General features: G+C 40.9%; 2 protein-coding genes across 7 annotated transcripts in view; both read left to right on the top strand.

The window, feature by feature from the left end:
- Positions 1-2,635, top strand: part of CHST8 (carbohydrate sulfotransferase 8) — a 203,026-nt gene extending 200,391 nt beyond the window's left edge. For 4 of the 6 annotated variants that reach the window (XM_058033924.1, XM_058033927.1, XM_058033922.1 and 1 more), the window contains one exon: positions 461-2,635. In XM_058033924.1, coding sequence (XP_057889907.1) covers positions 461-1,612 — 1,152 coding nt within the window. In that variant the 3' untranslated portion in view covers positions 1,613-2,635. The remainder of the gene's footprint in view (positions 1-460) is intronic. The other 2 variants (XM_058033928.1, XM_058033926.1) reach the window with 1 other exon arrangement.
- Positions 1-24,530, top strand: part of KCTD15 (potassium channel tetramerization domain containing 15) — a 246,319-nt gene that overhangs the window by 157,301 nt on the left and 64,488 nt on the right. The window lies entirely within an intron of this gene.

Here is a 24,530-nt window from a genome sequence, read left to right as displayed (position 1 = left end):
GTGCCAATCTGCCCTCATGCAAAGATAAATTACTGACGTGAGGGTGGGAAACACACAGCCCAAACAAACAAACCCTTCCATTTGGGTGACAACAGGGGCAGTCTGGAATAATTAAGCAAGTTCTCACAATACTCAGATGCATTTCTGTAAAAATTTCAACAATATCTAAGAAAAAAGTATGGGTCAAGGTCTGGGTCCACCACCTAAAATACAGTAATACAGGTAAATCCAAACAGGAACTAAAATTTACTGGAAATTTAGATCAGGTTCATCTCTGCCTTTAAGTTTCATGTAAGCACAGAACAAGGGGACAAGAGAGGAGCCACAGTGCAGTGCTGAGGGCTCATGACAATGAGTTTTGAACAATTGTAAAAGTTACCAAAGATCCACGTGAAGTGGTGCAAGCTGTAAGTAGTGACAATCTCTCATTTACTAATATCTTCAATCTGTTTTTCCTCAGCAGGACTGTGTTTCCAGCAATAACCAGGACAGAAGATTAAGAAAAAATACTGCAGACAGAGCAGCAACAGTTAAGCAGAGCAATTCATTAGAGCCATCTGAAAGTGTGCCCACCAAGCTTCAAAGCACCGACAGAAGGCAAAGCAGCATCATGTTTGCTATGAAAGATCAACAGAAAGGTGAAGAAATTAATTCCATCAAGCTCCATAAACGCAGGAGGAGGTTTATAATTAAAAAGAGCCCAATTCTGATTTCCATGAACAGCTCCATTCTCAACCTGCCCACACTTAAATATGAGGATAGAAACAACAGCAAGTGGAAAAGTCTCTATGAGATCCAAGGAGAAAGGAAGCGGATTATGAGGGAGACTTGTTCCAAATACAAGAGTAACAGCAGAAGAATAATCACTCCGTACCACGTGTCCAGGATATTTGTAGAGGATAAATACAGGGTTCTGTACTGTGAGGTGCCAAAAGCTGGCTGCTCCAACTGGAAGCGTGTGCTGATGGTGCTCAACGGGCTGGCCTCCTCCACCAAGGACATCCAGCACAACACCGTGCACTATGGCAACTACCTGAAAAGGCTGGATGGCTTTGACCACAAGGGCATCTACCACAGGCTCAGCACCTACACAAAAATGCTGTTTATTCGTGAGCCCTTTGAAAAGCTGGTGTCTGCCTTTCGGGACAAGTTTGAGCATCCAAACAACTACTACCACCCTGTCTTTGGGAAAGCCATCATCGCCAGGTACCGTGTCAATGCCACCAAAGAAGCTCTAAGGACAGGCTCTGGCGTCAAGTTCAAAGAGTTCATTCAGTACCTGCTGGATGTACACAGGCCAGTGGGCATGGATATACACTGGGACCATGTCAATAGGCTGTGCAGCCCGTGTTTAATAGACTACGACTTCGTTGGGAAATTTGAAAGTATGGAAGAAGATGCAAACTTTTTCTTGCACTTAATTGGTGCTCCACAAAATTTAACTTTCCCCAAGTTTAAAGATCGTCACTCCGATGAAGAAAGAACTACCACTAAAATTACACAACAATATTTTGCACAGCTTTCTCCTTCTCAACGACAACAAAGCTATGACTTTTACTACATGGATTACTTGATGTTCAACTACTCCAAACCTTTTGAAGATTTATATTAATTTAAGGGCCTGGATATTTCCACAGTCACATCAGTTGAATTGTGTGACAAATCCAGGTGGCATCTGTTTATATATACTTACCTGTTAGCAAACAATTGGTTGAAGAGCAGGGAAAAACACAAACCAGAATATAAACAGATGTTTACACCTTCACCTTAATTGCCTCCTTTTTCAAATCATATTTTTTTCTATAATTTCTCCACATGAAATGTATGTACATATATGTATAATATGTCAGGGTCCCCAAATAAAGCACAGAATTTTCCAGGCTGGTGTGGCCTGTGTTTGCACGTGGGGGTGTTTGAAATGAGGGGAGCACAGCTGGCAATTCTGAAGTGCAGCCAGTACTTCAAGCTCTTTGCTGTTCAGAAAATAAGTCTTTAACTGATGGAGCAGCAAGAAGGGAAATACACTGAAAAATATTTACAGTTTGTTGAAATGTGCAAGGCATGAAGCCATTCACAGGCCCCGTGTGTTTGGAGGTGGATGTTGATCCCTGATTCCTAATATTCTTAAGTTTGTCAGGGAGAAAAAGTCTAATCAAACTCACACTGTTCATAAACACACTGGTGAAAACAACTAATACTTAATGACCATGTGAGAGCAGTATTAAACCAGATGTTGCAATTCAGAGTGAGGATGTGTTCTCCCCCTTCAATATTTCCCTTATGGCATGTTCATCTGCAAAAAGATAAAATGCAGGAGAACATTTGCATCTTTATAAATGTTATTAAAATTCTTTTAATCCTTTGCATTAACATAAATCTCTGGTTTAATCTTCATAGTCACCAGGAATATCAAATCTTTCCATCATAATAACAAGCAAGAATAAATGCCACTTCCTGCCCAACAGGGTAGTTCTTTTCATTGCTGCAAACAATTTGCACTTGCTTATTTTAGCAACAATTATATCTGAGTTAACATGCAAAAAAATATCCCAGGTGTTTTAGTTCAATTTCTGTGTTTGAGAAGACTTTCTCTTCTCTACCAGAGTGTCTTGTGAGAATAAAATACTTGACATTCCACTATTTACTGTCTCTAATCACAGAATATTCTGATTTGGAAGTGACCCACCAGAGTTCTTAAGCCAAACTCTCAAGTGAAGGGAAAGGATTTTTGAGAAAATATCATGGCTACACCACCCTTAGAATTTAATGGTATTTGGTGCTCTGAGAGGTGCTGGTGCTCTGATTGATGCAACCAATTGTCTGCACTGCAGTCACCAACACCAGGAGAGGACTGCTGGATATTGGAGCCCTCCTGGGCTTTTTCAGGCCCTGACCCTGCCAGCAGGTCAGGGAGCCAGAGATTGGTGTCTGAGCTTCCACTGGGAGAGGAATCTCAGCTCGTCTTGCAGCAGGCTCAGCTCTGTGAGGACCAGAACAAAGCTGGGCAGCATTTGGATTCACTCCTCTGCTGGTTCAGAGTGCTTTAAGGTAAAATTAAAGGGTAAAATTATCCCTTCAGCTGGATTCACAACAAAAACCTGACTCTCCTTCCTCCTCCTGCCTCGTCCCAGTTCCTTTTCAGCTTAATCTACACATCCACATAAATTGATACACTCACATTTACATCTGCAGGGCTTGGTGCATTCCCAGATCAGCAAGTGCTCATTGTATGAGTGAAAATCCCCAGCAATACCAGTGCAAAATTGCACTTCTGATTGTGTCAAACCTGGATATATATTTCTGATTGTATCAAACTTCTGATTGGATCAAACCTGGACTTCACCTACCATTACCCCCTCCCTATCTCTTTTAATTACTTTGTAGTAAAAGATAACAACAGGGAATTTATATTTTTAACGACAAATGAAGGTGAAGACTTTGACAGGTTTTATTTTCCCTTTAAACAAAACCTGATCAATGATTTGCATGTTTATATAACAAGCTGTATATGGCACAGCAGAATCTGGTTTACAGTTTCTCAGGGAAGACAGAAGCGCCCTTCTAATACTCACAGGTAATTAGTACTGGCCAGTTGCATTTATTTGGCTCTGTTACTTCAGCTCCTATTCCCTGCTGAGTAGTGTAAACAAGGTAACAAGTGGTTTTAAAGGAATGTTTGTAAAGATGCCTTTTAAAGCCAGAAGAAAAGCAATATCTTGAACAAAAAAAATCCAAGGCAGCAGACAAGTAAACTAATATTTTCATGTCAAGCAAAAATTTTAAGTAAAAAGCAATAATTTTGACTAGATAGTAGTAAAGTTTCAGATTGCTTATTTCCCTTTGGATTATCTTGTCTTTTCTTCCCCCACATATAAAATCTTGGCATTTTCATTTCAATGCAATTTAATTTTTTCAGAGGTGTTCATTCTAAATTCATTCTCATATTTTATCCTTCTCCTCATAGAGAAATATTTCATTTCTTATGGAAAGTGGAAATCAAAGACTGTACCAAAAAATCCTGCTTTCAAACACACAGCTTAACTCAGAGGTAAATATTAGACAAAATAATTTTGTCAATCCAATTAGTTTTTAAATTCAGAGGTAAGGACCCAGCTACAGCAGTCACAGAAGGTGAGGTGTGAGGGCACAAAAAACCAGAACAGAATCTCCCCCATACTCCTCAAAGTGGTCTAAAGCCTATAGCAGCAAAAGAGATTAACACAGACACAAAACCAAATTGTGTAAACTAAATGTGCACTTTATTATCTGCTTTTGCAGAGTCTGAAACTGAAGACAGCAATAATATTTTAATTAGGGGATAATTAAAGAATTTGATATTGGGATGCTCTGTAAGTGAAATTGATTGAGATCTAAGCAAAGCCATGTTCTTGAGACCTTTGTGTGCCCAAAAAGTCACCTTGCCATGTGCACAAATTGACTGATGGTGATTTCCTGTGGTTTTTATCTTTTAAATCCCCTCACTGCCATATGCACTTACCATGGCTGACCTCATACCAGAAGTGTCAGTTTATGGGGACTTATGCCTCCAAAAATAAAGGAATCAAGATATTAAAATGAGTTTTCTTAACTCCTCATGGCCATAACTTTTCAGAATTTCCATTATGGGGTTCCAGTGCTTTTTTCCATAACAATGATTGATGTTTGAGCACACCAGACTGCACAATGTCAAAAGAGAATATGAATTGAGAACAGGAGTTAACTTCTTTTTTTGCCCCAATTTGGATTCAATGACCTCAGAGATATTTTCCAACTTAATTCATTCTGAAATTTGGTTTGCTGGTTTACAGCTCATCTTATATAATGATTGAAGTAAAGAGGTTTTAAAGTTTTTTAATTGTAGGTACTGAATTCTGGCGATTCCCTTTCTCTCCTGCCTCATTTGAGCAATTTCTGAGAAAATCCAATCCTTGGATGGTCCAAGAGATCTTTTAAAGACACACAGAGTGAGGGAGAGGTGCACACATGGACTGCATGCCCAGCACTGTGCATGAACTCAATCCCATTGCTTTGCACTGCTTTTCCTGTTTGGGCAGTCACTGACAGCAAGAGCACACCTTTGACAAACCCATGTACAATTATCTGCTTATATACACCCAGATGAAGTACCTAGGAGAAAACCCTGTGTAAATAGCATCGTACATACTAAGGCACCTACAAACTTGCAAATGCTTGGAGGGAGATATAATGTCCAAAAAAATCAATTAGAAAATGAGTTCAATGTATAATATCTGCATTAGTTTTTACATAATTCTTTTAGTGTCTTTGTACAACAGCACCAATTAATTGGTCACGTCAGCTCAACTGGTACCACATTACCAGGAATGAACAGATAAAATATGAACATTCTTTTCTGGTGTTGTTTCTCTCAGCCATGGCTGCATTCTTGATACAAGTTGCTGACACTGAGATGAAGGATGTTCTTTTCCTACCCCCAACAAGCAACCGCAGAGGTGGCTGGGCATATTTGGAACACACTGGATGAATCCCAGCCTCACCATTTCCATTTCACTGGCTCTGGAGCACATCTGCATGCAGCACCAGTTTGTTTTCAGAGCACAGCACGAGAGGCAAGGCTGAGCACAGCCTGTTTGAGCTGATACTGCTTCAAGGGATGATTGTCTGCTTGGCATTGTTATGTGGGGGTTTCAGAGCCTCAGCATGCTCCTGAATAATGACTTGGGAAGTGTCCCAAGCTTCACATGGCAGCATGCATGTAATCTTTGTCCAAAGACAGCAGCTACTTGAGAAGGACCAGCGATTTTCTCAGCTTCTCTCTCTGGAACCTCACAGGCAAGTCTGTAAACAAGCATCTCTAATGTCTGCCAGCATGATCCTGCTGTAAAAATGCACCAGAGTCAAGAACAGGGCACTTTTCCCTTCAGCTACACTAGTGACCACTGGTACTTACCAGGGGTAAATCACTTGGGTCAGAATTTCTCAGAAGCATCCATTCAAACAGAAGGGCCCTGTAGCCATGATATTTTCCAAAAAATCCTTTCCTTAGGATTTTTCCTCCTGAGAAGCTGGGAGGCCTCAGGAACAAAATGCAAACATTGATTATCTGCTGCTGTGGAATGCAACAGGTGCATCTGGGATTGGTCTCATGTGGTTGTTTCTAATTAATGGCCAATCACAGTCAGCTGGTTTGGACACAGTGTCTGAGCCACAAACCTTTGTTATTCATTCTTTCTTTTTCTATTCTTAGCTGGCCTTCTGATGAAATCCTTTCCTCTATTCTTTTAGTATAGTTTTAGTATAATATATATGATAAAATAATAAATCTGTCTTCTGAAACATGGAGTCAGATCCTCATCTCTTCCCTCATCCTCAAACCCCTGTGAACACCATCACAGGGTCCAGAATTAAACATGCAGCGAAAATTCACAAGGGATTTGAGTTTTGAGAATGGCAGGCACCCACCCCTTCCACATTCAGTTTAATCCTGGATATGTTGAAGCTTTATCCACAGTGCAGCAAAGGGCAAGAGAGCCCAGAAGTGACACAGAGGAGGAAGACAGACATGACTAAGCCTTGCTCACTGCCATCAAACTACTTCAGTAATATTTTATACAGCAATTGACACTGTGAGTTGTGACTCATGCTAGAGAATAAGAATGATTGCTTTACCACAAGTGTAAGAGAAACATTCAACCTTGTAAAAATATTTTCTGGTGTGGTTTAAGGAAGAGCTGCAAATATTTAGTTTAAAATGACACTTTGGGAAGTCCTGTGCATACACACTCCTTAGTGCACAACTAACTTGTACCTGGTGAGGAGCGTATGTACACAACACCCTCTGTGTGGATAAATCTTTCAAGAAGAGTCATTTTCCAGGCAGTTTGTGCCATGGTGACTTTTACACAATTAGACAAGCTTGTTCAAATTCTGTCATCTGTTGCCATTTTTCCCACCAACATTTTTTTTTTAACTGAAGATGGAGCAGAGGTCAAGTTTTCCATTATGTACCTACTTTGCATGAGACCTAAATTCTGTTTAAATTCAAAAATTACAGCTGTTCTGGCCCTGTGTTTCACATTCAGCTTTATGGGATCTCTATGGATGATCATTTCTAATAGTGTCCTCTTTTCTTCATGGAACTCAAAATTACTCTGTCAAGTTAGGGAAAATGAAGGCGACTTTCACAACCCAACTTCTCCACAGTTGTTCTCCAATCTGGGAATTCTGTCCAGATTTATTTTAACTTAACACAGGAAATTTCCTCTCAACATACCCAGACATAGGCATGTCCTGAGCTGCAGGAGGTGTCAGGATTATGTTCAGGCAGGGAGAGCAGCAGCAGTGCCCAGGGGGACTGCGCTGAGAGCTTGTCCCAACCCATTAAACACCAGTGGAGGTGGCTCCTTGCTCAGGAAAGGAAAGCTCCAGGCTACAGTTCACCTTCAAATTCATGGATACAGACTAAAATGCGTTATGATCAGGAGAAAAAGTTGTTTTATCTTTGTTTTGAGTGTGCATCCAGTCAGTATAACCCGTGATGGAGCCACGTGGAGGTGCCCAGCCCACACCCAGACCCTCCCTGAGCTCCACAGGACAGAGTTTTACTGTTTGCTCTGTAAATGTCACACAGCTGATCTGTGTGACATTGCTCCCACAGCATTCATCCACACCAACATTCCCACACCTACGGAGCCAGCTGTGCAAACACCTGGGCAGGTCACTGGGAGCTTTGGCTGGGATTTCCCTCTTGTCTGGCTGGTTTGGGTCTCATCCACAATTGCTCCACTTATCTTGCCCATCTCTGGTGAGGAGGAAAATGCAGGAATGGTACCATATTTAGTGTTTTACACTGCATTTTATTTGCTGATCTCAAATTCATTTAATTCACCTATAGCAAAATATAACGGAAAGGAGTTTTCCTCACCAATGTTAACGGAATAATGTTTTCTTATTATATACAGGGAAAAAAAAAAAAAACACAAAAAACCAACCAACCAAATAAAAAAAGCAACAAAAAAACCACCAAAAAAATCCAAAATCAAAAGAAGACCAAAAAACCCAAAAAGAACCCCCAAAAACAACAACAGAAAAAAAAAACCAAACAAACAAAAAGAAACCCAAAAAACCCAGAAAGAAACACAAAAAATTAAAAAAAAAATAAACAAGAAACCCCCAACATCACTTCAGCACAGGTAACCTGCCTAATAAAACAGACAATGTGATGGAGCAAGCATCTGCAATATTTATATTGTCTCACATTATATTTCTCCACTGAAATCCATAAAGACATGAATCCTGCTCAAGTGACACACTGTGTACTCATCAAGGTGATACTGTCTGTATAAATCAGGCATACAGTGACCATTCCAGGCACTGTGCAAAACACAGCAGGCATCATATGAGATGGGCTATGAATCTGACAATTTATCCATGTTTATCCTTGAAAAAAGGAGGTTCTTTTTTATTATCTCAAATAAATCTCAGAACTTCATTAGATCATCCCACCAAAATTGAATGTCAGGTTTATATTACAGAGTACAAAGTACACAGCAGCTGGTAATGATCAAAACCATTTTACCTTGGAGCTCTTTCAGAGTGAGTTTCAAAATTGACAGCTCAGAATAAAAAGCTAAGCCTGCCATACTTGACCAAAACACGCAGCTTATGAACGCTCCAGAATAACCATGTGCAGAAATAAAATCAATTTCAGAAAAATTCAGAAGATAAAAGGGTTGGTAGTTGATTTATGCCTTGCCTCCCCTGTTACAAGGAGCTACTTCTCCCCCACAATTCCCTGTTTTAAACTATGAGAAATAAGTAATACACAGAATTACAATGAAGACTGGCTTCAAACACATTTTCCCACTCTCTGCCTTCAGCTCAGAAACCTCTTTCCTTGCAGCTGTACCTGACAAGCAAAGTAACACCTTCCTCTGTGGTAACACCTTCCAAAATCCTGAGTTCCTCAATCAAACTTGAGGGCATTGCCTTGTCTGATGCTGCAGTAAAGGAATTCTGGCACAGCCATTAAAGGAGCAATGTCCTCTCACTGACTTTGTACCAACCTGGGAGTGTCCAAACCTCAAAAGTGTCTGCCTCCTCTTTTCTTGCCTTCAGATTTGATGTTGTAGCCTTGCAGAATGGTTTCAAACCAAAGGGGTTTGTTTCTCACATATCAAAATCTCCTTTTCCTCCTGAAGCCTCAATGATGAGAGATGGGGCTGGGGAGAAATGGCACTGGCTGGTTTTAAATGGCCTCAATCTTCTCAGAACTCTCAAATACTCCTGCATTTAATACTACCTGCACTAACACCTACCTTTTGCAGGTTTAGCAGGTGGCATAAGTGTCAAATGATGCAAAACAGGTTTGAAAATCTGATAGTTTTGAGAATCTGAGTCAATGTAGATTCACATTCTGCCTGACAGCAACCAAAACCTGCAGATACACTCAGCCTCACTAATCCAAACCTGTGGAAGAAATGCTAATACAAATCCAAGTGGATGCATCCACACTTCAGTTCTGCCTTCATTGACTGTTTGATTGGTAATTAAGGCATATATTTGGTTCCAGAGATGTAGGAAAAAAACCCAAATCCCAAAGGAAGCAGTCGAATCTGAGCCCAAGGTTATTAATCATACTGCCTCTAATTGTATATAAAGTATCTTTACTCCCTCAAAAATGTTTTTTAAAATATTATGGGATTTAAATATGTCACAATATTCTGGATATCTTGATTAGATCTCCTTTAATATACTGCCTCCGAATAATTCGTAATTTATTTAACAGAAATGAAGAACTCTTACTAATCATTAAGATTAAGCAGAATTTTTAGCCTGACTAGACTAGCAACAAAAGTTGATAAGGGGATTTTTTTTCCTTAAACAGTGCTTTTTACTGTCTTCTCGTAATTAAAGTTCCAACCAAGGTCCCATTAGGCTGATAGTGATCCCCCCTGTGAATCAGACAGACCCTCAAGTCTTCAAGTTTCCAGAGCAAAGTCTCACTGGTGACTAGCAGCTGGGAAGGGTTTGACTAAATTGAGTGAAAACTCACTAAGATTAAAAGCCTAAAGAATTTTGCTCCTCATTGACATTTTAAATACTTTCTCCATCATTCCCCTTTCCCAGAAGATCACACATCCTCACAGAGCATCACACAGGTTCCTTCAGCCCACCTTCCCCAGTTCCATGGCAGGCAGCAAAGAACACTAAAGATCACTATAAATGAACACTACCCCAAGAATACTAAAGATACTATAGATGAACACTACCCCAAAAAACACTAGAGCTCACTATAAATGAACACTACCCAAAGGACACTAAAGATCATTATAAATACCCTCCCTCATTCAGGGGCCCCTCAGATCAGGGCACAGAAATCAGTCCAGTAAATGTCAGGGAGAACAGATCCTGTGCCAAGAAGAAAACCAAGGGAGGGGAAGGGGAAAAGGGGAAAGGGGAAAGGAGAGGCTGCACAGAATCCCTGAAGAGAGGAAGAACTGGCCTGCAGGATCTGCCCAAGGTAGAGCACACCAAGTACACGCTGCAGCTGGGCCAGGACTGGTCCTGCAGTGGGAGTGCTTTGTAAGTATTCCTCACACCTACAGAAGCTGAAGCAGGGACATTCTTCTTTCTTTTCTGGCTCCCATGCCCCTCACATCTTTGTAGTCCTTCCACAAGTGTCCCAGCTTTGGTGACAGCCACCACATCCTTCCTCTGGCAAGAGCAGTTCCAAATTTCCTTTCCAAACTATGGTAGCACATGTTCTCCAGGGGGCTTAATCCATTTATCACCTCCTGATCCTGGCTTCCACAGTTTCTCTTCTGTGTTACCCTTACAGTTCCTATAAGAATCCCCCCTTAGTCTTTCCCCCTTCCTTTAATCAGTGTACCAGATATAAAACCCAATTCAGGCTTTCAGATTCTCTATTCATGGTAAAGATATTATAGAATTGACTGGGCACTGATCTACCAGACCACCCAAACCAGCTTTCTTCATTCCCTGTTTGTTCAGTTTCTCCCCCTTACAGCTTCTCTGTGCTAATAACATAAATATTCACATATCTATAAATAAGATTACCTTTGCCATCTTCCAAGTCATGCTCACACACCTTGAAGAAGTTCAATTTAAAATCCTTCTCCCTAATTCTTGTTTCTCTCCATAAACCCAGAAGACTGGCCCACAAACACAGAATGGGCCAGAAGGGCAGATCTACACAAATGGATGATCAGAGCCTCACACTTGCAGCAGAGACAAAGTCAGCCTTGTCTGCCCATCAAGGCCTTCAGCAGGGTTAAGGACAGCTGTACAGCCAACCCAGAGTTATGGGTAAGAGCCAGAGGCTTTTTCTTGAACAAAGGGACCCCCAAATGTAAGCAATGAAAATCTTTCTGTTACCTTATTTGTGCATCACAGCTCAGTGCATGGCTGGGGGTTTTTTAAGCTTTTACCAAATGCACCTCAAAACAACCACAAGCAAAGGATCAAGGACTGCTCTTAAACAAGCATTAAAATAAAAAGGACAGTATCTTTTTTACCATACCATGACAATATGACATCTTATATTTACCATAAAACAGAAACAAGGTTGTATATGGCATTTGATCAGCTGAAGAGTTCACCAATCCCAGTGCTGTGTGTTGGTATTTTTAGCTCTAAAGAACTGAAAAAAAATAGTGGCATTGTAGCACAACCAGTCAAAGCAAAGGGAAAGCAAATCAAAGCACAAAATGGAGCAGAGGCAGAAATCCATACATCCAGCTCTGCATTCAAAGTTACCTTCCTGCTTAGAGAAAGATTTTCCCTTTCATTCCCTTCTGAAGCATTCAATAGAGCTTGGTGCCAAAGGCAAGATTTCATATTCACTGGAAGAAGAATTCTGATGTTCTAAGGGAAGTCTCATTCAGCTTGTCCCAATATGTTTCTGTGCACCCTACTGCTTGCCTGTGGCCTTAAAGAATAAGGGTCTTTTCATTACACAGGTGATCTGGTGGCAGAAAATATAAACTATTCATGTAAAACACCTTGCTGCAGTCAGCTGAAGAGTTCCATATTCCAGTTTTGGGGAAGATAAGGAATTTCATTGCAAGAAGAAGAATTTTAAGATCTAATTAAGTTCCTTAAACAAAAGCATTTAAGTTATGATACTTTTTGCCGTAGGTACTTAGTAGAGCTATTAACCAAGAAAAGAAATTATTATTATGTGGTGGTGTTCACAGGGGTCCCAGGAAGAGAGAAGAGACAAGGGACTGACTCCATGTTTCAGAAGGCTGATTTATTATTTTATGATACATATTATATTAAAACTATACTACAAGAATAGAAGAAAGGATTTCATCAGAAGGCTAGCAAGCAAAGGAATGGAATGATAATAAAATCTTGTTACTGACCAGACAATCTGAGCCAGCTGACTGTGATTGGCCATTAATTAGAAACAACCACATGAGCCCAATCCCAGATGCACCTGTTGCATTCCACAGCAGCAGATAACCATTGTTTACATTTCATTTCTGAGGCCTCTCAGCTTCTCAGGAGAAAAAATCCTAAGGAAAGGATTTTTCGTAAAATGTGTCTGTGACATTATTATTATTTTTAAATGCAGCCTGTTCTTTCAGAAAGAAGCAAAAGCAAGATGCTGCCATCATTTACAAGTACAATGCCAAGCACAAGAAGCTTAAGTAACTCTTGATCATAGAGTGCTGAACTGCTTCAAAAATCAAGTTACTACAGCCAGGATAATTTGAATTAGAACTGTTACTATAGTAAAATGTGAACAGTTCCATTAGCTCCTCAATGATAAAAATTATCACAATGAAGTTTGTCCAACATTAAAGGTCTCAAACATATCTGGGGTGCCAAGGCCACCCCAACAAGAAGCTCTTCATTGCTCTGTGCCCAGAACACTCTGCACAAGTGTCCTGGTCCCTGCCATGCCTGGGCGAGCAGCAGGTCCTGCATACCACAGAGCATTTCATACAGTCCCAGGGAACTCTGAGACACTTTGCAAAGGGTGCCACTGGAAGAATGGACTCATTGCAAATAAGAGAATGGTCACAGAAATCTGGCATCTGAGCTATTGCTTGAACTGTCACTAATCCTTTGCAAGACATTATAAATGGATGCATTGGAGGTTTCTTGAAGTTTTCTGTAACTTGACAATCAACACTCCATATGAGACAGAATAAGAGTCCCTGGTAAATAAAAAGCCACACAGCCCATTGCAGCAGCAGGACACCCAGCAGTCAGCTCTGACTGCCCTCTGTTGTTTCCAAGGACCACATAAACACATTGCAGACTGATGAGAAGGACAAAGCAAACTTTCATGTGTGCTCAATTGCTCAGTAGAAGGCACCTCCTCAGTCCTCCAGAATGCATCTCTCAAAATGCATCTCCATTACCTATTGCAATCTTTTTATTTTTCTGTCAGCCTTCTGAAACAAAAGGACCACTTGAAATGAGAACAGGAAAATGCACCTGAAAAATTAAGATACTTTATTTATCCATAAAAAACCACCACATTGTGTGATAGGAACTACCTTGGCACACTGTTATTTCACTTCCACTTAATTTTTGCCATATTCTTCAGGGTCTCCTCCTTTACCTTGTTGTTTCCCCACAGTCACAGATCATTTAAATAGCTGTCTTGGAGGAAGTGGTCCTTTCCTCTGAAAACTGGAAACATTAGTTTGCATCCTAACCAAGAGTGAGCTCAAGTTTATAAAGAAAGTGGGGGCAGGAAAGGAACTTAACCTTTCATAAGCATTCCCATTGGTTTTGAAAAATCTGGCAGCTGCCCAAAGGAAAAGATTGTCCCAATAATAGAGGCTGTGCTGCTGAAAAATGTCATTTCTAAAACTGTTGATCATTAGCGAAATACCATAGATCAGGATCTTTTTAACCAGAAGCACTAGAATAACTTGAGAAGGTGACTAAAGCCAGTGAACAGTATTCCCCATAATTACTGAAAAATGAAACTAATTTCTTTTCACCCTGAACAGCTTTCACCTCTTGCCAGAGGCATTAATGTAGAATAGGGATGTTAATAATGAGGATAGTAGGAACGAGAAGTGTTTTAAGATTTAAAGGCTGACTTTTTAATGGTGTTCGTGTTGTAACATGGCATACCATATAATTAATGCAATTCCTTCTTACCAATTCAAAAATGTGTCCTTCCCTTCACAGAGCTTCAGTTCTGACACTGTTTAGAGCAAGTCTTGGCCCTTTTGAATCCTCTCTTATCTCAGATCATTAACTGGTTTAGGTGACACCACAATAATGCAACTCACTCTCATTTTGTAAAGTCTTTCATTTTCAAATATAATACAGCTAGAACTGTAGGATGGTTGATGCTCTCAGCACCCTACCTGATGAATAAGACTGACAAAGTGTTCAGTAGAAATGAGCACAGCAAATCTTTCTCCAAGCACTGCCTGCATTTCTTGTGCTCCTTTCACAATTGCAATCACCCTCACTCCAACTTTAGGAAAACCAGCTGGGGAATGAGCAACAAAACTGGAGCAGAACAAGGCCCCACCACAGAATGAAAAATTGTGGGACATTCTTGGGCTGCTCACACAGAAAACCAGGCAGCTTCATGCTCGGAGGTACCTGCAACCTGCAGCACCTGCATGGAATTTATCAAGGAATCCCCATCCCTGTCACTCCTTTCCTACAGTTCACATACACTCAGAGATGCATAAAGACTGACAGCTGTGCTGTCAATCTGTTGAAATTCAATTGATTTCAATCACAGCAAGCTGAACACCCAAGTTTTCTTGGGGAGGAAAACAAAGAAAACCCAAAAAAACCCCAAACAAACAAACAAACAAAACAAACAAACAAAAACACAACAAAAAATTAAAACAAAAGAGGAAAAAAAAACCCCACCAAAACACCAGAACATACTCCACCTGAATTTTTTCAAATTTTCAAATTTTCAACCTCAATTTTCTCAATTACTTTAAAGCCAGATTTGAGCAAAATCTCATTTTTGGTTTAGGGCGAGCAGGAAAAGCATGCTAACAACTTCTTCCCAGCTATATTCCACAGGCAAATTTAGATTAATGACCAGCCTGGCTGTCTTCACCCTTTGACCCTCAGTTATTCCCTTGACTCCAATTCCCAGAAAGTTCAGGAGAGCCTACATTGTAATTGAAGATTTTAATCTTTTGTGGCTTTTAATCAAAGAACTAATACTGTTGCACAGATTTAAAACTCACACCTCTATGACTATCTTATTTCAAATGTATTCTTTGTTAATTATTACAGTCTTGCCACTATCTGCTGCCCTGATCTCACATATTCACTGTAGACTTCAGTCTCAAAGCATTTTTAAAATACAGGAATGTTTTCATGCACTGTTTAAATGTTGTCCTGTCTATAGAAATAGCCTGAACTTGACTTCATGACATTGGATGATAGGAGAGAAAAATCCCAAAAAATAAACCCACCACATTCTTGTAATGTTGTAAAACACCAGCACCAAACCCCCAAACATCTAGCACAGACTGAGGCCAATGGGGCAAGGTTTCTATATTTTTATATAAAAGCTTCCCCTTTGCATGGACTTTTTCTCAGTCCCTTTAATCAAAGGAACCTACAAATGTCTATTCTGCATTTTCTGTAAGTGCTAACATTTCCATGAATAGCACAAATTGACGGGGAAGGTGCCTTCTCTAATTACCCACTGTGAAAGCAGAGAGGCCAAACTGGAATTTATGATCAGCTTAAATAATAATCAGTCTAATGACTAGGTTGGCAACAGACAGAAGCTTGAAGGAAAGAGATGAGTTGCTGCAGGGTTATCATGGGGGAAGCTGTTGCTTATGAGCCAGGAGCTGTTGAAAAATCTCCTCTGAGAGTTTGAAGAGACTTGCAGTGGAGGACCACAGAGATCCAGCACCAACTGAAAGAGTTATAAATAATTTTGTACCAATGCACTTTCCATACACAGCAGCCAGAGGATGCAGCATCCCAAAGAGACCAGACAAATTCACAAAGATCAACCCCATAGAAGAGGAGACTGAAAACATTTTTAATGTGCTGCAGCAGCATGAAAGATAAGGACTGTGGAATGAAAACCTTCATTGTGAAGGTGTCACCTTTATGATTTGTACAAATATTAAATTGTGAAGTCTACAAACAGAGCAAAAAGAATGACTGATTGCTTTCAAATAGATAAACAAGCAGAGGCTTTCATGGGGTAAAATCAATTGGTTCCTGCTCCATGATGATCCATGGCTATAAGGACACACACAGGGCTGTATTCACAACTCTGACAATGCCTGACTGATAATGTCCATGGCATGGAGAAGCCCTCCCCATCTTTGCTCCAAAACACATTAGCTCTTTGCCTATAGCTTCTTGTAAAAGACAGAGAAGTTTTCTTTGCCATTTCTGGCAGTGGGTTTTATTGTATACACATATTAAGTTTTCCAGTTAACAAAAGATGGCACAGCTAAGAATCAATGATGTTTATCTTCAAAAGGCTCCTGATGCAGTAGGGACTGAATTCTGTACACTTAAGGAGCACTGAAAAGGCTGTGGAAGCACTGCTGATCCTTGCATCCATAAGCATCCAGTGTGGAGGGAGCCTGGGGACTGACTGTGTTCAGCAGCGGTCCTCCTCATCACTCACTCTAAAATGGACCAGGGATGAGGGAGAAAATAAAGAGGCAGCAGCATCTCATTTATTTATTGTATGGTATGCCTTTTCAATCCTTCTCTGCATTCGCTAGCTAGCTAACCTGAACAGAACCTCTCAAAAACACAGGCTTGAATCCTGCTCCATTCCATCTTGCTCACTTTTCACCAGTACACACTACACTGAAAAGCCCAGGACTTCTTGTGCTGAAGTCAAACTTCATCTAGCTATTCTTCTCTGACAGCTCCAAACCACAAAGAGTAGCGATGATATATTTAGGCTGTTGTCCAAGAATACCAGAAATGTCTGCTTCTTTTCAATTGCTGTACCTCATGTTATGGTTTGAGCAAGTCCACATCAAGCCACTGCAGAACCACTTTAGCAGTCTCCAGCCATGAAACCAATCCTACTGCAAAAGAACAGGGGGAACCTTCTCTCTGCATGGCAGAACAAATGAGCACAACAGAAACCTTGTCATTTCCACCTCAGAATGGACATGAGATGAAGACATGGCTGACTGCAGAGCTTCAGGAAAGATAATTTAAAATCCAGTCCTCTCCCAGGCCTAGGCCAGAAGTAGGATCTGAGCAGAGGGTGGTAGATGAGTGTGACCGTGTTCACAGGGGTCTGAGGATGAGGGAAGAGATGAGGATCTGACTCCATGTTTCAGAAGGCTTTTATATTATTTTATGATATACATTATATTAAAAGTATACTAAAAGAATAGAAGAAAGGATTTCATCAGAAGACAGGCTAAGAATAGAAAAAGAAAGAATGATAACAAAAGCTTTGGTCTCGGACAGAGTCTGAGCCAGCTGACTGTGATTGGCCATTAATTAGGAACATCCACACGAGACCAATCACAGATGCACCTGTTGCATTCCACAGCAGCAGATAATCATTGTTTACATTTTGTTCCTGAGGCCTCCCAGCTTCTCAGGAGGAAAAATCCTAAGGAAAGGATTTTTCATAAAATGTGTGTGTGACAGATGAGGGGTGAGGGCACAAAAGTTCTCTTTAGGGAGCTGTCATGTTTAGATGACTGCTAGGAATTCTCAACAGACATAGCAGAGCCCAGGCAACCATTTTGTAAAGGTCCTTTACTAAGAACACTAAAACACCTCAATTTCCAAATAATTACAAGCCCTGTGCATTTTCTGAATTCACTTGTGCAACAAGCTCTCAACTGAGCAAAGCCCAGCAGCTCCCAGAGCCATCAGTTCCTTGGGAAGATGGGGCTTAAGGGCAGGTAGCAGAGCACAGCTGGAGCTCAGCGAGGGCTGCAGGAGACATTTATTCCTCCTGACACTGGAACTTACTGTGTCGGTCACAATGTTATCTGGGTCACCGCTGCAAGTTTATGTGGCATCCACAGCAGCCCTGCTGGCAGGATTTTCCTCAGAGCCTACAGCTAGGCAGTGCTAGCATCCAACCCTGATGTGAAAACGCCAATTTTTTTTTAATTTTGGTTTTAAAATTTTGGGGTTTTTTAAATTGTTTTTAAAATTTTAAAAGTTTAATAGTAATAAAATGGTTATAAAAATAGTAATGCAATTAGATTAATAATAATTTGGACAATTTGAATTAGTACAATATGAAACAATAGAGAAAAGGAGTTATGGATGTCTGGGTACCTTTTTCCAGGCAGCACAAGCCCACAGAAAGGACCCACGTTAACAGAGAATTAACCCTTAAAAGCAACAGCCTGTTGCATATTCATACACTTCATACCTGATGCATAAATTCCATTCAAACACAGGATTCTGTCTGGTCAGTGTCAGTCTCTTCCTCTGAATCCTGACAGTGCCTTTGAGGCAGGAAGAAGTTCGTGTCTTCTGATAAGAGGGCAATAAAATCTCTTTCTCTGAAAGAGTCAGGTGTCCTGTGGCTGCTATCTCACTGTGAGTCCTTTCTTTTAAAAAAGTATCCTTCACAGTATAGTTTCTATTTTAACATTTTTTATAACCCATAACTATATTTACCACACTACTTAAGAGAATTAATACAGCATTACTTTCTAACACAACACATATAATATTCATTTAATATTTGCGAAAAGCCAATCACAAAATATGCATTTTTCACACTGATCACTGCAAATCTTAGATTATGATATCTAATCCAGAAGAGAGACACAAATTCCAGAAGAGAGAGGGAAAATTGTCATAGGAAAGAAAAGGGAAAACTGAAATTTCAGTTCCAGAGGAGAATTACCAGCGAGCAGTAGCATCATTAAACCGCACTCTGGCTGTCAGGCACGCAGCAGGAGCATTGTGCGCAGCCCATCTTTGGGAGTGCACTCGCTGCATTTCCCGTTCGCTCTCCGTCCCTGGCTGTGCCCGCGGGCAGCAGCGAGCAGGGCGGTGCGTGGCAGCCGTGCCCGGCGCGGTTTCCATGGCAGTGCCAGCCCGGGGCTCCGCTCCCCTCACTCCGAACGCGCTGCTGGGGCTGCTGCTGCTCCTTGCTCCTGCTGGAGCTCCAGCACACCCCGGCCATTGTCATCGGCGCTGTCCTTGCCTTGCCCCACGTTCCCGCTGTCGCTAATTAGGCTGGCATGCAATAGCGAAATCTTTCTCCTTTTTAATGCCTTTATTAAAAGTGATCAGCTCGGGTGGGGAGAGCCGACGGGTCCGTGCTTGTAGGAGTGACGGGGGGTAGCACGGGCGGGACGGACGGAGATGAGAGATCTCTGCAGCCAGGTCAGGAACTTGGGGTTTATTGCAAAGGTGGGAGCTGCCAGCCACAGCTCAGAGCAGGCGGGGGAGAAGAGAGGGGGAGAGAGTGAGAGGGTAAGAGAGTAAAAGGGTAAGAAAGCAGAAGCGTAAGAGAGTAAAAGGGGTAAGAGAGCGAGGTTCCCGTTACAATACCATAAATCTTCTTCTGTGTTGAATATTCTCATTCCCACTAACCAATCTAGAACAATATACAAACCCTACAGCAGTTACATACAGCCTATAAGAATCATTATATTACCACACTGTGTTACATTTTAAACCCTAAAAACTCCTCTTTGGGCCCTTCTGCCAAGCTGTAGGGTCTGCTCTGACCCTTGGGCCTGTCTGCAAGCAGAGGGTGTTGTTCCATCAAAAGGGGATCACCTTCAGCCAGCCACACCATTGTTTTCCAGTTGTTCAGTAACTGAGGGATCTCAAAACTTGCTTTCATTTCAATCTTGCTTATAGTTTCTATTTCTAAAAATCTTTTGCCAGACAATCATATTTATAAAGCTTTCCTGTTTCTTCCCCAACACGCACTCACACCGCTGCTGTTCCCAGGAGTGACACAGAGGAGGAGGAGGAGGAAGAGTGCAGCTTTGTCCACTGGTCTGTAGGCCGAGCTGGGGGCTCTGTCCTCAGGAGAGCATCAGGAGATTCCCTGCTTTTTGGTTCAACATTTGAGACCCCCTGTCTAGCCAACATCAGGTTACAGTGGGGGGTAAAAAGGGTCTTGGTGGATACTAGATTCTGATCCTCATCACTCTGATTTGTCCATTTCATGTTGGCTCATTGTTTTTAGGGGCTTTTGGCTAGTTTTGGTGAGGGGTCTCGCCCGTTGCATGCTGGATCCAATGTCATTTGCATGCCAACTGTGAGGTCCCCTCCTCTTCAGCATCTGGGTGCCATCCTCCAGGACCAGCAGGGTGTCACTCAGGAAAAGGGGGAATTCTTAACCATCAACGACAGGTAGTTACAATAACAAACAGTTAGAACTCCACCCTGGCAGCAGCTAGCCCGACCTGTGAACTCTGCAACCTTTAAAAAACTGGGCAGCTTTTCTACTCATAACACTTAGGAACTGACCATACTTGGGCTTACCCAGTCAAGAGGGAGCACAGCAGAAGGTGAACTGTCTCTGAAGAAGCTGGCATGACATGTCACAGACATATTTTATGAAAAATCCTTTTGTTGGGATTTTTTCTCCTGAGAAGCTGAAAGGCCTCAGAAATTAAATATAAACATTAATTATCTGCTGCTGTGGAATGCAACAGGTGCAACTTTGATTGGTCTCATGTGGTTGTTTCTAATTAATGGCCAATCACAGTCAGCTGGCTCGGACTCTCTGGTCAGTCACAAGATTTTATTATCATTCCATTCCTTTCCTTTCAAGCCTTCTGATGAAATCCTTTCTTCTATTCTTTTATTATAGTTTTAATATAATATATATAATAAAATAATAAATCAGCCTTCTGAAACATGGAGTCAAGATTCTCATCTCTTCCCTCGTCCTGGGACCCCTGTGAACACCACCACAATGACACTAGAAAAACCTCATCTCTCAGGGCTTTTTCCAACATTTTTATTTTCTTTCCCCGTAGGAAAGATTAGGAACTAGGTGCACTCAGAACAGAAAACCCAAATTATCTGATCTGAAACTTACACTTCAGATGTTAGGATTTTTATTTCTTTTCATCTAATTGAGTTAATTACATTTGGGGGGTTGCTTCAGTTAAAAAAGAAAAGAAAAAGAAAATTTTTTAAAAAGCGGTTTACAAAACCCCATATTGTATGACTTAGAGAAAAGCCCCAGAGTTGCTAATCAGGTGATTACAAATGTACCTGTAAAAACAAGCAACAGCCATCAAAAATTCACCTGATGACCTTCACCCTCCCTGCTTCCCCCAGGAGGAAAAAATCGTAACAAGTGAAAAACATTCCTTCAAGTACAAAATGCCCAACATTTGGGAAAGGAAATAAACAGGTATTTGCAAAAGTGACCTCCTGCCCTGCTCTGTAGGATGACATTAAATCAGGAGTAAAGGCTCAGAGTCCAAATCTAGTTGTGATTAACACAGGATTCAGAGACAGAGAGAAGGAATTTAGTTACAAGGAAAATTGGCTGCTCTTTCATCTGAGCCTTTTTTCTGTTCTTCTGTTCTATCTGAAAAATATTTTACCTTAGAAGGGGAAGAAAAAAAAAAGACGAATTTTGTGTCATTCCCTTTTCTTTCCTATGACAAGCTGTCACTTCTAGATATGGAAACCATATCACCATGTTGCTGGAGAGAATAAGTGGGGCACGATTTCTCCTTTCCTTTGATATGAACAAAGATTAAAGTAATAAAAAACTAAGATGAGAGTGAAGGAAAAGCAGAATTTTTCAGCAGAGCTGCTGTTATTTTAGTATGACATTCTATGAAGCAACAGTGGCATCCAGTGGTAAATTTCCATAAGCAAGTTTCATATCCTACTTTCACTAAGTTTTGGCTTACATCTGATTTTTTTTAATTTTTTTTCTGTTTTTATGGCAACAGGTTCTCAAAGAATCTTCCCCCTCCTCCTCCTCCTTACAACACCAAAACAGCCACCATGCACCCAGTCCTCAATCCCAGTAATAGAGACCAAGGTACCAATTTTCTCAAAGGCTGTACATCATATCTGCATAGTCAGAAATTCCAATCATTACTGAAAAGCTGCAACATTGATACAAACACATTTTTAAATCATTCTCAGAGAAACAAAGGGCATTTTTCTCCTGGTGCCCACAAGAGTGCAGCAAATATAATTCTGTACCATCCCTTCCTCAGTCCCCCTTCCCATTTTGTTTTTCTGCAAGGCAATATGATCATTCTTTTCTCATTTAGTGACATTAAGATTATTTTCACTTTATGATATCTCCTAAATAGATGCCCTGGGCAAAAATGAAGGCCTTAGAATTATAAGAGTATACTACAGAATTCAGTGAATTTATTATGGTATTTTCAGGCTGAAATCACATTTGCAGTTAAGAAAGCACCTTGTGCTAGCACAAGCTCAGTATCATTGTCAGTTTTAATTGGTAAGAAGGACAATTGTCTCCTCACCAACACAGAGCTGAGAACTAAAACTTGTCAGTCTGGCTCTCAGGTCAATCAAAATTTCTGGTCTGATTTTTATTAGTATATGTCTAGAGATCTTTTAAAAGAATTCGTCTCAACATCACTAAAAATTATGTTTTTTACTTAAATTTCCGAGACAGTTAAACTAGACTGTCTTCTCCCTTTTCATAGGACAATTTCTCTATCTGCAGACCCCAAATTTACATTCAGAAAGTATGGACTTCTACAATGAGGTTCTCTGAAGGAAAGCCTCAGGTTTGTTCCCATCCCCACATGGTAAAACATAAAACATCTCATGAAGAAACTGAAGTTGGGCCTGCATCCAGTCTTCATATGACAATACAGTAAGAGAGTTAATTGATTTTTAATTGGTGTGGTTCCACAAGTATGAGAGTGCCTCATACTCAACCCATCCCAAGAAACACAGACAGGAAAGGACAATTACTGCCACCCTGTTGAGGAGAGGGGTTAGATTAGGAAGAAAGTGTTTGAGACTGAACTAACTGCACTAAAGTGTATCAGCAACTTTCTGCCACAGGCCTTCTACTCAAACCTTCTGGATTATCCAAACCCCTGCCACCAGAAGCAGAGCAGAGCAATTCACCCTTTGGAGTAAACTATGTATTTTCTTCATCATGGTACCAAAATACCCAAGTTCATGAATATTTAATTAATTTGTGACTCTACAGGTTGCTCACACATGCTGCTGTTAAATGCCTGGTGTGGCTGACCAGGAAACCAGACACCTGAGAGAGGCCTGCCCCATTGCAGTCTAGCACAGAAATGCTGGATTTGTGGGTTTAGGTATTTGTAGCTTGTTTCCCTCCTTGAACTGGCCAGTTCCCAAAGCATTCTTTTTGTGGGAGCAGGCAAAAACTTGCAGATGGAGTCTGCCCCCAAAGCAGGAAAAGGATTCAGAACTTGTATAATATATTGTTCTAGCAAGTGAGATATTAACATTAAAAACAGAAGAAAAATGCATAAAGAACAAAAGAAGCTCAAGATTTATGGCCTTCTGATGAAGGGGGAAATCCCATATGATTGGAGCAGGCAGCTATGCACAGGAGATGAGCCTGAAGTACAAAGCAGAACCATGACTGAGCTTGTGCTATGCTTGGGATAAAGCAATCTTCCAGTAGCAAAGTTGTAACACAGAAAAATCTCAAGACTGACACAGAATGATCAATATCCTATGGAATGAAACCTCAGAAGAATCAGGTATTTTAAGCAGAACTAAAAGATTAAGATGAATTTTCTTTTTTTTCTCCCAGGCCTTTGAGCTGAGCTAGGAAGTTCCTGAACATCCTTAATGCACAGAGCTCCCAATGAATTGCAGACTCTTTTTCCACAACATACTTTAGAAATAAACGCAATAAAGCAAGATCTCTGCAGCTGAGATCAGATTTTATGCAAGTTCTAACTGTAGCAATGTGACACCAAGCAAAAGGTAGCTCCAGTTCCCCCTCTCCTTTCTCCTGTAGAGTTCATCCCTGCTGCAACAGGAGGCTGTTCCCACACTCTGCAGAGGAGCCTGCCCACCACCAGCAGCTCCAAGGGAGCAGAACAGCAGAACCCAAACTGGGTTTGGGTTACTGGGGCTCCAGTGCTGGGCTCCAGCTGCACCTCCAATTCAGGGTCAGACCAGAACCTCCCAAAACAGCAGCATCCAATGATCCTGATAATCTGGGATTGCACCTGGAAGCAGCATTACAGAAGACTCAATAAAGAACTCAAGTCAAAAACCTGCTAGGATCATCATAGTTACTTAGATGACATTTTCTGAAAAGATTCTTGGATACCCAAAGGTAGCTAAACCTGTACCATATAAATTTATTTTCAGTTTAGATTAAGAATTTGGGGAGGAACTTAACAAAACAAGCTTTCTTTGGTACCTTAGAAGAGATCACTATTCATTAAGAACCTACTCATGTTGCCATGTATTCTGGTTTGGACAGTAAGAATTATGAGATCACAAAATATGTCACTCATCTGAATTTCATCTCCAGCAGTGGTTTCAAACATCATACAATGCATTTTTGTGCCAAATACTGCCATTTATCACTAATGGATCTCTTGCTCCTGATACCATCTTTC

Source organism: Melospiza georgiana, chromosome 14, assembly GCF_028018845.1.
Source record: "Melospiza georgiana isolate bMelGeo1 chromosome 14, bMelGeo1.pri, whole genome shotgun sequence".
Lineage (NCBI taxonomy): Eukaryota > Metazoa > Chordata > Aves > Passeriformes > Passerellidae > Melospiza > Melospiza georgiana.
This window is presented reverse-complemented; position numbering and strand designations above follow the sequence as displayed.